This window comes from Papaver somniferum, unplaced genomic scaffold, assembly GCF_003573695.1.
Source record: "Papaver somniferum cultivar HN1 unplaced genomic scaffold, ASM357369v1 unplaced-scaffold_117, whole genome shotgun sequence".
NCBI lineage: Eukaryota > Viridiplantae > Streptophyta > Magnoliopsida > Ranunculales > Papaveraceae > Papaver > Papaver somniferum.
The window spans coordinates 7,012,547-7,028,941 of NW_020620714.1; the positions used below are offsets into that span (position 1 = coordinate 7,012,547).

The following is a 16,395-nucleotide window of genomic DNA, read 5'->3' on the forward strand; positions in this document are numbered from 1 at the left end:
GTTCGGTTAGATGGAGCTTTTAAAATGTTTGCGATCGAACCGAACTCATAGGTCATAGTTCGGTTACTAGACTAATAAAACCAGCGGGAATAACAGTAAGGTTCAGTTACATAAAAAAATTTCTTTCTCTGTTTTTAACCTTAGAGTTCGGTTAGATGGAGGTTTTAAAATGTTTGCGATCGAACCGAACTCATAGGTCATAGTTCGGTTTGAAGTTTAATAAACCAATGGGAACTATAATGTTCGGTTACCTGCAGAATAATACCAGGTAACCGAACCATAGAGAATTACCATAGGTTTTTTAGCTCCACAGTTCGGTTACCTGCGTAATAATACCAGGTAACCGAACCTTTTCCTGGATGTTTTGGAGTTTTTTGTGTTGTTGAGTTCGGTTAGTTGACCAAATCTGAGAAAGAACCGAACCTGTTGATTATCAAGTTCGGTTGTTTACGAAATAATACCAAACTTACTACTAATTTCTTAAAAATTTGAGTTTAATGAAACACATATGAGTCAAATAGCCAAACTATGAAACCAAACTAAGAAACACATATGAGTCAAGTACCACAATAAGTTTTCTAACCGTAAGAAACCAAAGTACTAATTGTTGCAATCACTCATTTATGACCACCTCGTCGTGAAACTTTTCTACTTCTGCGTTTAAGAGCTATAGGTGTTCCTTCATCACTAGGAGTGTCATCTGCACTGCTTTGTTGTTGATCCATCCGACTTGAACCTTCCCCTTCTCGACGACTCCTCTTCGACGACATAGTCTGGCTGATCGGTAGGTGGGGTTTTGTCCATTGTACCCTTACAATTACATTGCCTTGTCTACAGTGTCCTTCGGGTTTTGACAGCTATATGAGAAGTGGACAATAGAGTGTGTGTGTGTGGGGGGTGGGGGGTGGTCATATATTTTTAGAATTATTTACTGCATTAAATTGAAAAAGAACATTTTACTATTCAAAATATCAGAAATGTGCGCAAATTTATTGCTCGACAAAAATGCCTGAATCAGGTTTGACATCTATAGATTAGAGTTACTGCAATAGTTTAAAGCATTGTACGGTAAAAAATGCTGATCGAGTGGGGAAGAATTAGGGCTATTAGGAATATGCTGGGGAAGACGTTGGATATGGCCAAACCTGCTATGCCTACTTGGAATACCCAAGTATTAGAATTTCCAAAGTGCATGAGTATCTCAAAGTAGAATCTCAATCCTTGGAACTCAATTCCTAGATACTGCCTCTCTCATAAATTTGTTTCCCCTGCGGGCAGACTGCAGAAGTTGTATCAGATTCCTCAGCATCTGACTTTCGAAAGCAACCAAGACTTGGACTGTTTTAACAGAACATCATAAAGAAACTAAACTTATAACCTGAGTTACACCACGATCAAGTACAAAGAAGAGATATTCTTCCTCAGACAGTCTAATCCGTTTATATATAAACTAACCATAACAGCATTAAATTCAACAAGTTATCAACATCCCAGTACATTTAATTAAGCTCGTTTTAGTCCTTAAGCCTCCACTTTGTTCGCGGCCATCAAGTAGGTCATTCTCGCTATCTCAGAGTCACCGCTTGCTATTTCATTCTCTTCTTCTTCATCTAAGAGAACAACCTTTTCCCTGCGTATACAGAGTTACAATGCATGCATGTCAACAATACATTTTAAAAATATGTTGCAAAACACCTCAATTTAGGCAACACAAGTACATCAGAGGTGTCTAGATGCAATTCAGTGTCAATGAGATAGTGAAACAATCACCTGTCCATGTATGTAGCACTCCAGTATAATTGTGAACGGAGTTCGTCTCTCCGGGCAGTCTGAAAAGTGAAGATGCAAATTAAGTTAAAAAGAATTTGTGAGAATGAAAATGAAAAGCAGAAATGTAAAAATACAGAATTCGCTCGATCAGACCATTATATGAAATCTTTGCCGTGGATATTAAACAGCCCCAAGAACAAGGAAAAAAAAATGAAGAACACACAACACCACTATGTGGACTGCGCTTTTCAGGCAAGTCAAATTGCCTCGGATCAGGAGCCGGAGTCCATTATCTTTAATGTTTCTTATGTGAGTAGAGGTAAATGCGGAACTGGGAAATGCTAGAGGACCCAGGGTGGTAACAGACCAAGTAGAAAGCTAGCTGGGCCAGTTTGTATGCAGGGGAGACTAAGACGGCGCTCAGCCAGCACGGCAAAAAGAATCCATTGTAACCTTGCAGGGACCAGGAATTCTCAAGGAATTGAAAGACAACTTAAGCTAATTGCAGTAGAGGCTAACAGATAATTACATAGTGCCATCCCACTGTTTCACCACAAAAGTTGCATAGAGTGTCAAACTTCCTGATACGCGCGGGATGATCTAACAATCCTGCTTCCACTTGATTCAAATTGATCCTGTAAATTTGTCCAAGTAAAACATGAGTTGCTTATAAAGTAAGGGACTGAGATTATACATAAGATAGTGAGCTAAAACGCTAGGAACTAATTACCCATAAGGATTAGTGTAATAACGTTGGCCATTGGGTCCCTTCTGGCCAGAGAGAATAGCATTGAGCTGGATCATAAAAAAAAAAAAAAAAAAAAAAAAAAAAAAAAAGAGTGAACATTATAAGGATATGGTTGAATTAATGATGCAATTATATCAAAACGATGATCATAGAAACAATATCCAAAAGGTGATAACACAACAGTGAATAGATGAAAAACAATCGAAAAATCAACTCCTGGATACAACTTGTAACAATTATCAGTTTCTCAGATGTAATTAAACTTATGTTCTGGTCATATGTAATCTCCAAGAGTATCGATCAATATATACAATACATATAAAAACAGCTGAATCGATGATGTTATTAGTACTAGATAGGTATCATCAACATCAATTTCGACTTTGTAGATCAAATAATAATAATTTATGATTATCAAACAACAAATAATTGAAATTTTTTTCAAAAATTTCAAAGGGAATCAAAGGGTATCGATCTTACCTTCAAAGTGACTCTCTTTTCAAGAGCAACATGTGTTACTCGTCCATATGAATTAAAGCAAGTAGCACAGCAATATTTCCTTCCTGCTTCCTCAATTTTGGTTGGAACAACAGCTTTAGTTGTTTCTTCTTCTTCTGAAACCATTACACCGTTCGATCTGACGTTTGCTACTTCGACCGCCATTTTCGCCGCTCGGAATCGTTTTCACAGATTTGGGGGATAAATTGGAAACGATAACCTAGAATCTCAGATCCCCTTCTCTTTATATATGCCCGTGAACCAAACACTGGCCCGTTCATTCCATGGGCCTTGCTTTTTAGTCACGCAAATGCCCAATAACCCAAAGATACTAATTGAGGATGGTTTTATAAAGAACCAACTTCTGGGGACTACTCAAACAATGGGGGAGACTGCTCTCAAGTTTTTGGGGTGGACATTGGTAGTGATTTTGAGTCACCCCTTATCTGATTTTTTTTTTAAATTCCTACTTTATCCTTGATGATAAACTTAGTTAGTGTGATAAATGATTAGTGTTAGTGTAATGATTAGTAAGTGATTAGTGATCAGTGAGTTATATTAGTGGGATTGTTTTGTTATAACATTATTATTGAGCGATAAGAAGAAGAAGAAGAAGGAAATATGAAGAAGAAGATGGGTGAACCCAAAAAATCTTTTTTTGAGTTTAGTAATTATGATTTGAGTGATTCATGGTTGAATTGTGCAAAAATTTGGCCAAACTCAAAATTTCTGGAAAAACTTCGGTTACGTCAACCCAGTTCAGTAACCAAATTTAGCTTGCGAGGTAACCAAACTTTTCTTAATGGGTAGTTTGGTTACAAAATTTAGCACACGCAGGTAACCGAACTACATGTTAATGGTGGTTTTCTAGAGTTCGGTTATGCAATCCCCAGAACATGTAACGGAACTATTTTTATAGAGTTTACAGTGCATAGTTCGTATTAGTCGATATCAATACCTTTGTTACCGAACTATTGAGTTTGGTTTTGTCGAGTTTTTCAGTTTCATGGCCGAACTTTCACAAAGAAAATCTAAATACATAGCTTGGTAAGGCCCAAATATATTTGTAAACAAGAGTTGTTCAGATTTTATGGCCCCAACAACATATTTCGATGTAGCCATTTTTCTTCACCTGAACAACCTTGTTTAAAAGAAAAAATAAAGTTCGGTTAAGATAATTTTTTTTGCGAGCATACCGAACAAACTATTTCAACAGTTCGGTTACCCAGTGAAATTATCGACAAAACCGAACTCATTCTTTCAAAGGAAAAATAGAGTTCGGTTTCGAGAATTTTTTTTGCGAGCGTACCGAACAAATTATTTCAACAGTTCGGTTACCCAGTGAAATTATCGACAAAACAAAACTCATTCTTTCAAAGGAAAAATATATTTCGGTTACGAAATTGGGGTTTGGGTGTATGGGGCTATCTGGAGCTTACAGTTCCGGTGTTAGTGTTAATGATTAAAATTGGGGTTTGGGTGTATGGGGCTATCTGGAGCTTACAGTTTCGGTGTCTCTGATGATACTGGGATTGCAATACCGAAGGAAGCTTTCAATAAAGGAATCACTTTTTTTGACACCTCAGATATCTATGGACCCTCATATTAATGAAATCCTGGTTGGAAAAGCATGTACATTTCGATCCTCTCACTTTTAGCATGTCAAAAAATGAGCTTTTAAACTTTGCTCATTTTCCCTTTTGAATTTCAAGAATGGAGCTCATGTTCATATATGTTGCATAGGGTGCTGTTTATACTGAGATAATTTCACCTTTCAGGCACTGAAAGAATTACCGCGAGAAAAAATTCAAATAGCCACCAAGTTTGGCATTGCTGGAATAACACTTACCGGAATGTTAGTTAACGGGTCACCGGAATATGTACGTTCCTGTTGTGAAGCTAGACTCAAACGCCTTGATGTGGAGTATATTGATCTTTATTATCAACATCGTGTCGACACATCCGTACCAATCGAAGAGACTGTGAGTTCTTATGTTTTAATATTGTCATGGACTCATGGGTTAATATACATATATTACACTCCCATATGAGGATACCAGAATCTATTTTAGTAGCTGATATATAAATGCTTTTCGTGAATGCTAGATGGGGGAACTTAAGAAGTTGGTTGCAGAAGGAAAAATAAAGTACATTGGGTTATCTGAAGCAAGTGTGGATACAATTAGGAGGGCGCATGCAGTTCACCCCATAACCGCGTTACAAATGGAATGGTCCCTCTGGACTCGTGAGATCGAGGAACAGTTACTCCAAATTTCTGCCGATCCAGAAAATAAATTTTTTCTTACTACGCTGATTACTTTTTCTGTGTTCGGGCTTTCATTTTTGACATCTTAGATTTTTTTTGAAGAGAGAGATGGAGGCGGAGCACAGAGACGATTACGATTAGTGTTTTTAAGTAATACAGGTTAGAGTTTTGATCTTTCCATTTTATATTTATTTGATTGATTTTTCTTTTACTTTTTTTTCATTTTTTTGGTTGGATCTGTTTACAGAGATCCCAAATTTAAGAGCAAAAAATGTTTGAAATATCTCGATTTCACTTTAATTTTACTCTACATCTAAAATGAGAAGGTATATTTTTGTTGATTTGTAAAAGTAATTTGGATCTAGTTTCTGAATTTTGGTATGATTTAATCATACACAAGTTGCATCCAGAGCGATTCGATGCCAATTAAATTTGTGGTGGGGTGATTGAGTTGAAACAGTGGAAGATATACAAGAGATTTGATTATTTAAATCCGGATTTCATAAACTGATACATGGATAGTGACTGAAAATAGCATAACCTAAGCACAATTACTACGTTAGGTTCGTTTTATTAGAAATGATTGCACTGGTTCTTTATGGTCAAAAAGTGACTCAAGTTGAGATTTGAATATCGATATCTCTTTTAACCAACAATCTTAGTTTATCTGTATTATATGCTTTGGATGCATATAGGGAATGATTTTTTTATATAATTGTACAAGTAATTTTGTTATGTATTTGAAGTGTTTTGAATTTTATGTTTATAAATCTGATTGTTTGTACACTATGTGTGCCATTACTAGGATCCATGATCCAGTATTTGAGATATTGTTTTATGATTTCATCACCGTAAAACTTTGTTTAACGCCCTGGTTTCGAGTCTCGCTAATAAAAATGTGTGACTACTTTACATTTAGATACGAAATCTCACTCAGGATGCTGGTATAATTGATGGCCTTATTGTACTGCAATATAAAAGATGCTCATGAAGATGCACCATTTTACAATTTGAACGACTGCATTATCCAGTACTAGCGAATGATTGTTTTACTTGTTTTTTAGTTCATATTAGTTATGTTGCTAGGAGTAGTTTGAAACCTTTTTTGCAACAAATGTTGTTGAGATAAGAAGTCAAACAACATCTAATAATTGATGATTATCCATCAATAGAATCCTAAAAGTCTATCAACGCTGGTGCATGCCATATTCTATCAGTTTCTGTTAGGTTTGGGCGTCCAACTTGTATTCACTGTACGAGGTGTATTTATTTTTACACCAGTTTAGTTGGTTCTTAGTTTTATTTGTTTTTGGTTCTTAGTTCATACTCCATCCGTCCTAGTTTACTTGCCAAAATTGAGATTTTTTTAACAAAAGTGTACCAAAAAATTACTATATTTCCCACTAAAATTATCTAATTATCAAGAAAGAAATAAAAACTAGGATACAAAAACTAGTATATTAAACAAGTAATTTGAAAGATTGATGATGTATGTGGAAGTAATTTGAATTTGTTTCAAGTTTTTGCAAAATCCTATTTTGGCAAGTAAACTAGGACGGAGGGAGTATTAGTTATGACATTCAAGGGGTTTGTTATATATTTTTTGCTTTTGGATACATTTAGTTGAATCTTTTTTGGTAGATAAAATTTTAAATTATGATCCAATGTTTTTATCAATTCTTAATGTGCACTTAGTTGTACACGTTGATTCTTAATGTGTACATAATTATACACTTAATAATGTGTACATAATAGTCCAAGAGAAGTGGAAACTATGTGCAGTATGAGACTTATGCTCGGGTAAATAACTAGAGTAGAAATGATTTGGAGGCATGAAACTCAGGCTTATGTAAATTTTTGTTTGTTTCCATGTGTCCCATGTACTATCACTTTAAGCTTGCATTTCTGTTGTGGCTCCAACTTCTATCTTTTGATGTGAGTAAAACCTAGCTCTTCGGTGGGTTTTTTTTTTCTTTTTTCTTTTTTTTACATTTAGGTTTGTGTTAATAAATCTCTATGTTTTGACCACTCTTCAGTTATGTTCGTACACTAACAGTGTGTACACATTAAAATTAACTCCTTTTAAAACTCTTTGTTACTTGTCCTGAAGCTTTTTACTGTTTAGCCCTTCAAATTATTATTATTATGTCCGCATGAACATTAGTTGTAAGGTCTCTTTGGCCGCCAATGATAGTTGGGAGAGACATGGAAAGATAAGATCATTTGGGTATATATGTTTTTGATAGACGTGTAGACAATATGTGTACATAGTTGTAGACATATTGATTATTAATGTGTACATAATCGTACACGTGTTAATTGTTAATGTGTACATAGTTGTAAACATGCTTCTTACTATACAAGAATCTTTTATTTTAGATTTAATTGTTATTTTCTAGTTTACATCTTTAATACGATATGTGGTGTTAACTCAGAGGGACATGGAAAGACTGGATCATTATATAGGCCTGTATATAATTGTACAAGATGATAAAAATGAGTTCCCAACTAATGTTGCTATGCTTGCATCCCAAGATGATGCAACACGCTGCAAGGTATTTGTTCTAGTTGTATATTTTGGTTCCCTTGATGATTCCTACCTTAATATTGGTCCTAACTGATAATATGATTGTGTGCTTTAGGCTTTCTTAGTTGAATTTGATAAGTACAACCTTTGTTTAATGAAATAACATATTGATTCTTAATGTGTACATTATCACATGTAGATAGTTAATGTGTATATAGTTGTACACTTGTTGATTGTTAATATGAATAATTGGTGTTATGCTTGTTTTACAGGGGTGTACATATTGGCGCACCTGTGTAAATCTTATGAAAAAGTAGGCTTCCCTTGTTTTACAACGGTGTACATATTGGTGCGCCTGTAGGAAGTAATTCCCATGAAAAAATAGGTTTGTGTGTGGTTGTGAATGATCATCTTTATGCATGTTTTGAAGCGGTGTACGTATTGGTGCACCTTTGTCATTCCCATGTAAAAGTAGGTTTGTGTGTTGTTATGAATGATCGTTTTTCTACATGTTTTGCAGGGATGTACACATTGCTACACCTGTATAATTCCCATGAAAAAGTGTGCCCGAGAGTGAATTTGAATGACCGATTTTATGCATGTTTTGCAAGGGTGTGCACATTGATGCACCAGTGTATTTTCAATGAAAAAGTAGGTTTGTTTGTGGCTTTGAAGGATTGATTTTAGGAATGTTTCACATGAATGAATAAATTGATGCACCAATATGCTTCTCATGAAAAAGTAGGTCTGGTTGTGAGTATGATTGATCTGTTGTGCATGTTAGTAATCTCCTTTTCAGTAAAATGCAGTGAATCACTGTACTGGGATATTTCGAAGCCATATTAAGTTTGTGTAGTAATACCCACATGGATTGTGTCTCTGACTATAAACTAAGTTTTTATTTTGATCGTTTTTTTGCTTTCTTTTCTTACGTGGATGTTGGTGAAAGGATAATCACTTTCTTTTCAAGCTGCGATTTTATTACGTTCATTGTTTCGTCCTCAATGCAGTCCTGCTATTATGGATGTTATCCAACTGGTGCTTGGCATGGTTGATATTTTTCTCAGTCTGTGCGGACTAGGGTGGCAGTCTGGCTATCATGGATTTTGGTTTTTTTGGATCTTTTCAGCGGTGTACATAATTGTACACACAAATGTAAACTAAAATTTTTTAAAAATGAAAATTATATAGTCATATGGGTACTCTTTTTGTAGCTCTCGGAAAATGCTTTCCAAATATATAAAGTTTGTCGATTTTGGACGAGCGGTTTTTTAATTACTTTTTATATTATTTAAAATTGCTGACGTGTCATTTCCAGGTTGAATGCGTCAGTTACAAAACCATCCCCACTCGCTGCACGTGTGCTGTATGAAACACGTGTGGAGGTCAGCAGCGTCTTTACACAATTTTTGGATTAAACTGTACCTAGTCAACTAGGTCTGGACTAAACTGTTCTATTTAGTGGGATTTTGGACTGAACCGTTTTTTTCTCATCTTAGATTGCCCAACAATGTGGGACTAATAATAATCTCAACACGCCCCTCAATGTAGCCTCGTTGGGTCTAACACGTGGACAATAAATGGGGTGACGTGGAGTAAAGGCGCGTTCAATGACTCGTCGCAAATAGCCTGCTCTGATACCATGTTAGAATCCGGGCATTCAAGTCAAAACCAATTGGCAATGAGTGGAGAGACCCTAAGAGATTATAGACTGCAGGATCTTAGATTGCCCAACGATGTGGGACTAATAATAATCTCCACAGTTGGATACCTTAAGGGGGAGTGAGATGCTAAGGTAATATTACATGCAGGGAATTAGGTATTGGCTTGATACCATACAGCCCACTTGGTCGTGGTTTTTTTGCTGGGAAGGCAATTATCCCTACATGTTAGTGTTAATGATTAAAATTAAATCTAATGATAATTAGTTAGTAATGTTAATGATTGATTAAAATTAAAATCAGATTTATGTGAGTCAGTATGTATTACGGAGAGGAAGAAGAAGAGAGTGAAAAAGATACAGGGGTTTTGGAATTTCAGTGGTTAGAAGTGTCCATAATATGTGTGATTCAAATCATACTCCCATGTATAGTTGTAGACGATGTTTAATTTCCCTTTTTTAGGTTGAATCCTTAAAATTTTTACTTACTTTATCGGATATTCGGTGCTAGGTTCGGCTATAGAATTACTAGTTAAATATTGTTGGGAAGAACCGTTCACTTGATATTTTTAAATGAGAGTGTGTGAAAATAAATATTTGATTGATGATCGACTTATTCGAACTGCATTTGTTGTTGACCGAACTTCTACTTTTGTAAGTTGCTACTTACAGAGTCATGTTCGGCTTACTATTTTACAACCAAACTTGGTAGTGTAAAAGAACGCGCGATCGGGGGATATAAAAAACAATTAGGGGATGCAGGAAAAGGACAAACAATGGATCCAAATATCTAATCAGGGTCACCCCTTATTTAAGTATTTTATGTAATTCCTAATCTACCCCTCACTAATCAGGATTAGTGATTAATAATAATTAGTAAAATCTTAAAATTTTTGATAAATGATTAGTGTGTGTTATTAATTGTGTTTGGGTGAGTGAGGTGAGAGTAGAAGGAGGGAAAGAAAATTTGAGAGGAAATTATTTTGTAAAAATGGAGGATGATTGTGAAGAGAGAATTGCTGTTAAAAGGTTGAAAATTTGATTTTTTTTTCTTTTAATCCACCATTTTTGCAGCTGAAAAAGCTCGGTGTCGACATGGACGTGTTATGAATACCATGTCAGAAGCACCCACACCGGCATTGTATTCATACCACGTTCATGCCGGCACCGAGCTTATCCCCCATTTTGAAATTCAAGCCCGCTATCCATGGGGTCCGGGGGGCGTAACCCCTCCCGGCTGTGTTGGACCTGATGTAAAGTATCCGGCTTGGTTTGAATTTTTTTTCACTTGACTACCGGTTTTGAAATTCAAAAACTATTCTGTTTTTAAAAAAAATTCTGGTTTTAAGTAGTCTTCCAGCACAATTAGTTAATTTCACGAGCATGCTTGTACTGCAACCGGCATAGTTTTTGTTCTCAAATTTCTCTACTGACACATGATGTAAGGTAATCAGGAAACTTCAAAACAATAGAAAGTTGACGATCAACCTGCCAATTAAATATTAATAGAGGGGGTTAGTCCACGAGTGAGTTGGAGGGAGTTTAATGTATTTTGAATCTTGTGGATTTTGAGGGAGTGTAAGAGAGTATAGGGAGTTTGATAGAGTTTGAGATTTTGAGTGTAGGGAGTTTGAGAGACTCTCCCCAAATCTCTACTTTTTTGAGAGATTTGGAGTGAGGCAAAGATACACTGTAAACTCCCCAGAATTCCGCAAAAAAAGACAACTCCCTAGCATTCTAGTTTTTACCACTAACAGGGACTTTAAGAGTTTCTTTCAAACTCCCCCACGACTAACGGGGTTTTATAGGGAGTTTGGGAGACTCTTCTAAACTCTCCCACGACTAACAGAGATTTTAAGAGACTTCTTCGAACTCCCCCATGACTAACAGGAAAAAACTCAACTACACCAAACTCCCCCAACTCCCTTGAGGACTAGCACCCTGATAGTCTCCAGTCATGCTTTCAGTCAAGAAAGTGTTCCAATTAAAGATCAACAATCGCAGTCAACATAAAAAAGTTAACCCTGCCAGTCAAAGTCAAGGGCATTAGTCAATCCTGCTAGCCCATGTAAATTTGGCTCGTTTCCGACCTAGTGCAAAAACCATGGAAGAAAATTCTTGATGTTTCTGGATGACTTGCTGACCAAGTTGTTTCCATATGAATTTTATCTCGAAATTAGGGTTTAACCCATATATTAAATTGTATAAACAGAGAGGAATCTTCAATTTTTTTTCACTTGATTACCGGCAAGATAGATTTCTATCGAGCATGCCAGCAGTTAGTTATGACATTGAATGTTAGTTATCATGGTGCTGGCATGGTCATCACCAATTACGACATGGTCTTCATCAGTTCCGGCGATGTAAACAAATTTATTTCCGACATGGTCTTCATCACTTCCGGCATGGTCTTCATCACTAACGTCATGGTCTTCATCACTTCCGGCTTGGTATTCATCACTACCAGCATGGTATTTATCTCTTCCGAATGTAAAACAAAAAATGTTTTCAAAGTGAGGAGCCGGCATAGAAGGAGATTTCGAATTTGAAAGAGAATGGGAAAAATTTCGAATTTGGAAGGGAGTGGGGAAAATTTCGAATTTGAAAGGAGTGGGGAATATTTAGGTTTCAAGGCCCCTAATCCTAAAAGATATTAATAAGAGGTGAAGATGGAAACGGGGGATGTGATTTTGTTTTTTGATTTTAAGTTTTTTGATTTTTGCTCCCCAAAAACACTCCTTAGCGGACACTATTGGTTGTGAGAAGTAATCTATATCCCCCAATTGGTTTTTATAACCCCCAACAACGCGTACATGTAAAAACAAAAGTTACAGTTTTGAATATACAACCGCATTTCCAATATTATCCGAAATACACAAGGTTCGGATGAAAATAATATGTCATATAATCAAACAAACCTAAAGGTCTTCTTTATTATAATTTGGGATCGGTTGAAAACGTGATGTTTCAATATCTGCCGGACTGTAAAAACCCAAAGCTCTTCTTCATTATAATCTCGTTGTACTTGTAAAACAATTTTTAACATGAATTGTCTTCGAAAAAACGTAATCGGGTCGATAATCATGGCGTGGTTTCTTGTACTTGCCGCCCATATTTGGAACGAAAGGATCTGATGCAACTTCGATCCAAAATATAGTCTCATGTTGATTTTCTTCGTAAATATCCTTAACTATGTAATAATTTATAACTCATTCGGTCTTTTCCTCAACATCCTTCAATCTATGCCTTGGTTGAAATTGGTCTTCATTTCGTTTATGTGCCTTGAGTATGTCTTTTTCTTCCATCACAAAACTTGACGATGATGTGGTAGTTCATTACCTTGTCTTAAGTATTTCTTCAAATGAATTTGTGGATGATAATGATGGAGTAATTCGTTTGCATCTTCTAAGTATGCGTTTGAATGAATTGGTAATTGATTATCATGTATTTGACATCTTCGAACGAAAAAAATGAACAATGGAGAAATATTTCTTTGAATAAGGTAGTGGATGATACAAATTAGGCTCTCTCTTTATATACACAAGAGACCAACGACTATAATTTCAAAAAATAAATAAATTATAATAGTTGTTTGTGGCAATAGAAATTAGGCTCTCTCTTTATATACACAAGGGACCAACGGCTATAATTCCAAAAATAAAGAAATTATAATAGTTGTTTGTGGCAATAATCGGATTATACATAGACACGTATAGTCCGATTGCGAATTTGGAATAATTAAAAAAAACTACATTCTCATATCGGTGTATATGTGAGGCACTTAAAGACCAATTCTTGATTTCTCTACAAATCCAAGTTTGATCCAAAAATCCGTTAATGTGTGAACTAGCACATAAACCAATTGTGGTTGATGTTCATTACATCAACCCAAAATTGGTTTATGTGATCTGTTAATGAACTAATGGGACAAGGGAGTTCGCCATTAGCAAAATTTTACCGGGTTCAGTTTAAATTTGCGTATATTGTTCATCTTTTTAAGTCACATAATGGATATTTTGAACGAGCTATAATGACGTACAAAAATAAGTAATTATGGATTGGCAGTGTCATTTTGATCTCCGTTTGTAATTTCAAACCGTTAGATCTAACGAAGGGTCATGATATAAACAAACTTGAGTGGGTTCTAATAAACCCTAACTAATGTGAACAAACCCTACTGGTATATGTACTGGCTTATGACTCCACTGCCGCCACTATCCACTTCCATCTAGCAGATGAAATCAGATGATGGATTATTCAGTGATGGATTCTCATTTAACATTCAACTTCAATAGGGTTCATTTCATTTCATTCAATTTTCCTAAAACTAGAATTGCTTTCTAATGTATTCTGCAATTTTGGGGGTTACATGATTGATTTATGTTTATCAGCGGTTTTGAAGGGTTTCCTGTTCAATGATGACACCAGAAACATCTAACCCCCTCCATTAACCTTTTCTTTTAGGAAAAACCTACAACTGTTTGAGCTCGGTTTCAAGTAATTCATGATGAATATGAAGATTTTACTAATAAAATCCCAAACCCCATATTCACAAATCCAGTCTCTAGGGTTACAAAATTTACATTCGCATTTACAATTTGAGGATGCACTCATGCAAAAATAGCATTGGTAAGATTACATCCGTTATTTTTATTTAGTTATTTTAACTCTTGATTATAAGTTTAATCCGGGTTTATTAAATGTTTCCTTAAATTGACAGTTAGGGTTTAATATTATTACACTGTTGATTACTCATAGTGAGTTTGAAACCCCATTTTCCATCGAAGTATCAAACTACTCTATCAATATATTTTCCCCTAATGGATTGATTAGAAAACAAAAACAACATTTGACGATAACTTTATATGGGTGATCACTTTAATATGCAAGTTATTGCAAAATCTCTGTTTCTGTAGAAACTACGAAACCAAAAATTATCAAGCTTTTATTCCCATTTTTCTTGCAACACCAAAAATTTCCCCACATACAATATTGTGCAGCCCTAATTTGGTTTGGGCATGTAAAGTAATGGAATGTTCTGTACACTTTTAGTCGATGGAATCTTAGTCCAAGAAGGAGGAGAAATACTTATGGGAAAACTGAAGATAAAGTGTCACAAGAAAAATTATGGTTTGCCAATGTGCAAAGGCACTTGTATGTTCAAGAGTTCGATGGGCTAGACCTGCAGCAGGTTTGGTGAAGATTGACTGTCACAGAGGCCCAAACATTTCGAGTAAGATGTGCCAAATTCATTTTCTCGTGTAATTTTTGCTCATTGTTTTGTGGTTGATAACAGGACCGTGCAGAGAGTTTGTGGCAAATCTTATCGTGTCCAAGTACTTTTCTAAGGTAAAACCAAACATTAGACGAATCATGCCAGGGCTATTCCACTGAGTATAGATAATTAAGTCCACAAAACCTAAGAAGTTAATAGAGTTATATTCTTGAAGCCAAGTACAACAACAGGGTGAGAAATAGTACAACATATGCAAGTCCGAGTTCTACTGGTTTGCCTTCTTCTCCACAATCCAATTTAGTGCTTTCTTCCCCTCGACCAGACCACTACCACCACTACACGAGATCAATTCTGCTAAAAAAAAGGTTGGGGTGCAAGAGCTTAGACGCATTTAAATTTATTTGATTTAAAGTCAATTCTAGCTATCGATCACATTGATCTACGGAAATGCAATGTCATTGTAAAGATATCAAGGAATATCATGTCTCATTCAGTATTTTTTTTCTTCTATTTGTCACGGGCGAGATGCATTTTCCCAGAGTAAATGATTTGTGAAAAGCGACAATATATCATTGCAGCAGAAGTTCCAAAATTCAGAAAACTGTAACATATAGTATGAATTATTACAGTGCTGATTTTACAAGTCAAACCCTAGCGTGTTTATAATATGAACACCTGAGCATCACCAATCATGGATTCGGCATCCTACGGTGGCTTTTCTTTGAGGTCGAACATCATAATCTTCTTATTCAGTACGTTCGCTTGCTCTTCTTGAACTGATGTTGTAGATGACTGAATTAGATGTAAATTAGACTCCTTGATTTCCTTTGGTGGTGGTGAGACTGATGACCTACTAGGTTCAACTTTTTCTGTCTTATGACTCTTTTGATGCCCCCCTAGAGCGCAACCACTCAGAAACACCTTACCGCAAATTTTGCATGGATGGATCTTTGAAGTTGCGTTTGAATCTTGCACTGCAGGTTTGACTACTTGGCTTTTCAAGGATTTGCTCTTGCAGCTTGATTTATGACCACCCAAAGCTTGATAATTATTGAAGGGTTTTCCACAAAATCCATAACTGAATGTACCAGAAACAGAACCTAATAAGATTTCACCCCTGTAATCCTCCACAGTTTCCTTGTCAGTTCTTGGTTTCTTCAACCCATCTTCTGTATAGACGGTATCTTGCAATTTTCGCTTCTTAGTAACTGAAAACTTTGTGCTTCTGTCTTTCTCTGAGTTTGCTGAAACAATAGAATAGCTATTAGACAAATCCCATATATGCATTAGGGTTTCGACTAATTCTTTCTCACCGAACACTGGTTCCTTTTGTTTATCGATAGATGATTTCTCCACAGATGTTGTTGATGTCGATGAGCTCTTTCGGCCTCTTTTTGCAGTTCCTCCCATTTAGGGAACTCCAATTCCTCAAAAGTAGAAATAGACCTTTGGGCATCAAAAGTAGATGGTGAGTTCCTTTGAGCATCAGAAGTAGATGGTGAATTCCTCTTAACATCAAAAGTAGACGGTGAGTTCCTTTGACCATCAGAAGAAGAATGTGAATGCCTTTGAGCACTACAATTATATGGTGGATTCCTTTGAGCACCAGAAGTATAAGGTGAATTCCTCTGAGTATCATGAGTAGATGGTGAATTCCTTTGAGCACCAAAGTAGATGGTGAATTCCTCTG

At 35.9% G+C, this 16,395-nt stretch overlaps 2 protein-coding genes and 1 pseudogene across 2 annotated transcripts; 1 reads left to right on the plus strand and 2 right to left on the minus strand.

Moving 5' to 3' along the window:
* The first annotated feature begins 1,005 nt into the window (after positions 1-1,005).
* On the plus strand, positions 1,006-9,856 carry LOC113329736 (annotated as a pseudogene).
* LOC113330020 lies at positions 1,340-3,227 on the minus strand. The gene is made up of 5 exons (XM_026576872.1): positions 2,999-3,227; positions 2,501-2,565; positions 2,300-2,405; positions 1,771-1,829; positions 1,340-1,630 (listed from the first exon to the last, which is right to left on the minus strand). Exons 1-5 carry the CDS (start codon positions 3,179-3,181, stop codon positions 1,522-1,524), a joined length of 522 nt encoding a protein of 173 aa, XP_026432657.1. The 5' UTR covers positions 3,182-3,227; the 3' UTR covers positions 1,340-1,521.
* A 5,554-nt stretch (positions 9,857-15,410) lies between the features above and the next one.
* On the minus strand, positions 15,411-16,115 carry LOC113329737 (zinc finger protein ZAT9-like). The gene has a single exon (XM_026576573.1). The coding sequence runs from the start codon at positions 16,113-16,115 to the stop codon at positions 15,411-15,413; it is 705 nt and encodes a 234-aa protein (XP_026432358.1).
* Positions 16,116-16,395: the final 280 nt, after the last annotated feature.